This window comes from Triticum dicoccoides, chromosome 5A (assembly GCF_002162155.2).
Source record: "Triticum dicoccoides isolate Atlit2015 ecotype Zavitan chromosome 5A, WEW_v2.0, whole genome shotgun sequence".
NCBI lineage: Eukaryota > Viridiplantae > Streptophyta > Magnoliopsida > Poales > Poaceae > Triticum > Triticum dicoccoides.
In genome coordinates this window covers 709,725,313-709,730,378 of record NC_041388.1, presented here as the reverse complement: position 1 = coordinate 709,730,378, position 5,066 = coordinate 709,725,313, and the positions used below count along the sequence as shown (strand labels likewise).

Below are 5,066 nucleotides of genomic sequence, written 5' to 3'. Positions count from 1 at the left end.
GCTTATTACATTGAAGAGCTTAGTACATAAAATGATTACTAATACATAGTTTAAGCAGCTTTATTCTTGTGATGCTAATGTGGATCCCTCTTATATTCTTTCTCTTGTGTGTTCACTTGTGAATGATGGTATGAACGCTGACCAGCGTAAACCATTTTTCTCAGAAAGAAGTTAGTGATGTCCTTTTCCAGATTGGACCATTAAAAGCTCCAGTTCAAGATGGTTTTCCGGCAGATTCTTTCAGAGAACTGGGGCTTGATCTAGAAGGATATTATTCGAGCTATCAATCATTCTTTAATATCAGGATTGTGGCAGCAGATATCAATGATACAGCTATTGTACTTGTTTCAAAAGTGAAGAATCCTCAGTCAATTAAAGTTTTTAGGCTGATCAGTTCGGGTGCTATTTTTATCGGTTTTGGAACCATCTAGAAACTTTCGGTCCAGTTTTTCCTATTTGTTGTTTCTTTTGTTCACAAATTTCCTTCTTTTTTTACATTTCTCAGTTTCTCTCTCTTCGCCTTTTCCAAATTTCTTTCTGCATATTTTTCTAGATTCACGTTTTCCAAAATTGTTCCAACAATTTTAGAGAATATTCAAGTTTTTGAAAAAGATTTCGTGTTTGACAATTTTTTCCAAATTTCAAAAAATATCAGATTTTCAAACAATGAAAAGTCATTAGAAATGTTTAAAACTTTTTAAAAAATGAGGTTCACATTCCATCATAAAATGTTGCATTTTTAGGTAATATTTACTTGCGATAAAAGTAGTATTAAAAATGTTCTTTTTTCTCAAAAAACATTGAATTTTTTAAATGTTTTTTGTTTTCAAAATTTTGTTCACGGTCCTTATAAAATGTTTTCATGATTTCTCAGAAAAATGTTTGTCCTTTCGCAAATCACTTTTTCAAATAAGTACGTAATTTTTTTTAAATAGGCTCAAAATTTCCGAAAATATTGCCTTAAAAATATTTTTATGCTAAAAATAGATGAAAAGAAATGCCAAATAAAAAACTACCTGAAGAAAAAGCTTGGTACACTGTCGGCTTGCTATAGTAGCCGAGTCGTTACAATGCCTAGCTCGATCTAGGGCACTGACTCGTTTCACAAAGCTGCCAATGGGTCGGCCCAGTCGGGGTGGGTGAGGCCGGTGGTGGGCTTCCGATCCGAGTGTTCCTCTTCGATGCTCTAAGCGGCGCTTAGCCCAGTTAGCGTTAGAAGGCGCGCGGTAGTGGGCCGGCACAGCAACAAGCGTCCAGAGGTTCAAAGAACAAAAGGCAAGAAAAACTTGCAATATGTGGGCTTCGAACCCACATTCCATTGACGACGGAATTCACACTACAACCACTGAGGCATGATAACTTCGTTATGCTCTATCCAAAATCCGATTTATTTAACCCATGTCTCAGTCCCAGCACAAATTATTTGGAAAAAGAAAACGAAAATTTGGACAAGAATTCACGAAGTTTAAAGGTCATCTATTTTGAATAAAAATTCACGCAATTTTAAAGAAATGTTCACAAAAATAAAAAAAGTTCATCCATTTTGAAAACAAATTCATTCATTTTGATAAAAACATTTCATGGATTTGAAGAAAATAATCATCAACTTTGATAAAAGTAGTTAACGAATTAAAAATAAGTTCACTGATTTGAAGAAAGTTCATTGATTTTGACATGTGGTCTTTTTTGGCAATTCTGTTGGCCAGGGGGTCCTTTTGGACAAGAAAGAAAGGGCTCGTGAGGCCAAGGCAGCAGAAGAAGCTGGCGATGGAAAAGGAAAATATCCACGCTGGACTCAGTAGATTCTTGTGGTAGTATTTTAAATTTCGCAATCATTTGTATCTTTATTTCTGCATTTTAATGTAGCTTTATTTCAGGAGTTAAATGTAGGTTTATTCCTACAATGTATCTTATTTTCAGTTGTGCCGTGTCGTAATGGAAAAAAATATAGTTTAAGAAAAAAGTAGTGACATTTTCTTTTCCTCCACTAATATCGAACATCGTGCAACAACTAAAAAATAAAATTAAGATAGAACATAATGCCCTACAATAAGAGAGTACAAACTAATAATGCAAGTACATCTGAATTAAACGGTAGAACTGGAATAAAACTACATGAAGGCATCATCGTCATCCTCCATCGATGCAGAACTCTTGCCCTTCGAGGATGTAGAACTCTTACCCTTGGACGATGCAGAACTCTTGCTCTTCGAGGATGCAGTACTCTTGCCCTTAGACGATGCAGAACTCTTGCCCTTTGATGATGCAGCACCCGGAAGTGGCGGCATGAAGATATCATCTTCATCCTCGCTCTCCTCAGTCCATAAAAATGGATGATTTTCTGCAGTCCTTCTGAAAGTTTCACTCTTCGGCTCCACTACATTCTTCCACCTTGCACGCAACCTAAGAAGTTCTTTACGTACCTCCTCATAGGTCCTTTCAGGCCACCCAGACCTACGTAATTGGTGAGCCAACTCATTCATTATGGTGTCACTACCGGTGAGTTCGTCCCATGGAACTATCCTATTGTCCATCCTGAAATCGGTAGCTAGCCTCAGAAGAGTCCTGCTCATCCCAGGGTGAAAACTACGATCGAAAGGATAATGGGACATCTCGACTACACTACACTCGAATGCTTATCCACCTCCGTCTGAAGGGGGTTTTATAGGTAGAGAGGAGAAAATGGCGGGAAAGAACGAGTGCAGTGGAGCGGGATAGTATGGCGGGAGATATAGGCGGGAAAAATTGTTCCTGACTGGTGCATTTTTATTTCAGCAAACATAGATGTTCAAATCGAAAAGTCTGATACACACATATATAGATACAATGGGTCGCGCACGTGCATAGATGAATCACCCTACTTTACGATGACCACCTGGCCTTTCCTTACGACCGGAAGGTGACAAGCGATTAGGTGGCCGGGTCACACGAAGACCGCGGCCGTACTCCAATTCGGCTTCATGTGTCTGCGAGTCCTGCGTAGGTGGTGGAGTCGCGGATCCTTGTTGCGAACCTGAAGCGTAATTGTAGGCGTATGGTTGTGACTCCGGGGGGATAAAAGATGGGCCAATAACATCCCCTCCGAAGAACTCTGTAACTAATGATGTAACCGTGTCGCCAAGATCATGTGATGCTCCCCGGAGGCCTGTGTTGACGCCATGATCATGTGATGCTCCCCGGAGGCCTGTGTTGACGCCGCGTTGGGTGTTCTCATCGCCCCAATTAACATCAGGTGTGTCCTGCACATAGAAACATTTTAAACAAACTGTTAGAGGATAATATATGATATCATTGTAAATGCATTGAAATGTAAACATGACTACCTGAGCATATCCCTCTCCTATACTGTCTGGCCATTGTACTTGGTGCTGGTTTAAATCTGGTACACGAGTCTCCTCGGGCATGGGGATCCCTCGCGTGGAGAGAAACGGCTGAGATCCCTCACCTTGGGTGTATGCATCATATCCTGTGTACGCATATGGGTTAGGGGAAAGAAACTGCTCGGGCATCGAATCCAAGCCCGTGCCATGGTCCTGAGATGTTTGCCCCTGACGAAGCTGCATCGAAGAAGAGCGATGCAGTGGCAGAGATGAGTCATGTCGTGGCAATGTCGTTCTAGTACTCGGACCCTCCCCCCATTGCTCATGGCTCGTACGCGCCTCGCTCGGTCTGGACGACGGTGCCGCACTCGGTCTGGCTGACCTCGCTACCGGCATGTATGCTCCAGTGGCAACGTCGTCGCCTCTACCGCATCTGAACTTCTTTGCCACGAATTGTTGCAAAAGTTTCTGGAATGTCTTGCGATATGGGCCCTGGGCCGGCATGCTATCCGTAGCCATCTGCCCTACTTCGTTGACATTTTCAAGCTGAACAATATTTGAATGTTATTTAGTTCAAATGATTATGAAATGATGGACCTAAAAAAGTTACAAGTGATTACCAGGTGGTCACGATAGTAAGCTGCATGCAGCTCAACATGTCTCCGCGCCTGCTCCTCTTGTGTGAGATGTGTTGGTATAGTAGCTGGCTGACTGGCCAGGCTAGCACGTGTGTTCATGCAGTACCACTGCTTGTACGCTTGATCTGTACTTCCATCGTACGGCCTGCAAAATTAAATAATTACATAAACCATTGTGATGAAAGCAAAGCATCTTCACGCATCGTATGATCATCGTAAAAAAATAATATACATAAAATATACCTAAGTTGACGCACTATATCTGCTAGCGCTTCATTTGTCCACTTGTGTACCCATTCACTGTTCTCTTCCCTCCAATCGTATAAACTCCAACCCCTGCCCATATTGGTTAGCCTGCAAATTATGTAACAAAGTGTGAGTTTAGTAAATTAAAAATGACACTAACTATTTAGGGATGTCACATCTTACTTATGTGTTTCCTCGTCGATACGTCTGGGAAAAGGTGGTGGAATTTCTTGATAGAGACCGAACTGTCTCATTACACGCTCTGGGTTGTAAGGTTCAACACACCACAGGAACAATAAGTTGCAGCGAGTCAGCCAGAATGCACTATCGGTCAACATGCCTGGTGTGAAGTGTCGAGCATCAAAGATCATTTTTAGCTGGTCCTGAGTCCACGGGTTCCATGTGACTTCTGCCTCATCAAGTATCTCAAACTGCTGGTGGTACATAGGGTAACAATTTTTCGCAATATCTGGAGACCAACGTTTCCGTGCCTTTGTCCACCTGGTGGCCATAGTTGCGCTAGCATCCTCGCCAAAGTCATATGGGTATATGGGTTGTACTATACGAGGTCGTCCTACAGGGAGGTATTCCCAGGACCACAACTGTAGAAACTCATAGGCGACACAAAGTAATGGAGCTTTTTGTGCGAAAGAGGTTTTTTGCGTGGCATCACACAAGCCTCTGTATGTATGAGATAGCATGGCAGAACCGAAGCTGTATTTTGGCTGCTCGGGTAAAGGTTCATCTACCATATTCTCTGCAATGTAGATGAGACCAGGGACAACAACGTCCCCATGTGAATTTGGAAATAGATTTCTGAGGAGCCACAACAAATATGCAAACAGATGTCTTTTTCTCGTCT

The 5,066-nt window shown here is 41.9% G+C and overlaps 1 protein-coding gene across 1 annotated transcript in view; it reads right to left on the bottom strand.

Moving 5' to 3' along the window:
• Nucleotides 1-4,716, bottom strand: part of LOC119300566 — a 27,425-nt gene extending 22,709 nt beyond the window's left edge. The window contains exons 1-5 of the mRNA XM_037577491.1: nucleotides 4,388-4,716; nucleotides 4,202-4,312; nucleotides 3,941-4,103; nucleotides 3,324-3,866; nucleotides 3,014-3,239 (exon numbers count right to left, since the gene is read on the bottom strand). Coding sequence (XP_037433388.1) covers nucleotides 3,014-3,239; nucleotides 3,324-3,866; nucleotides 3,941-4,103; nucleotides 4,202-4,312; nucleotides 4,388-4,716 — 1,372 coding nt within the window. The remainder of the gene's footprint in view (nucleotides 1-3,013; nucleotides 3,240-3,323; nucleotides 3,867-3,940; nucleotides 4,104-4,201; nucleotides 4,313-4,387) is intronic.
• Nucleotides 4,717-5,066: the final 350 nt, after the last annotated feature.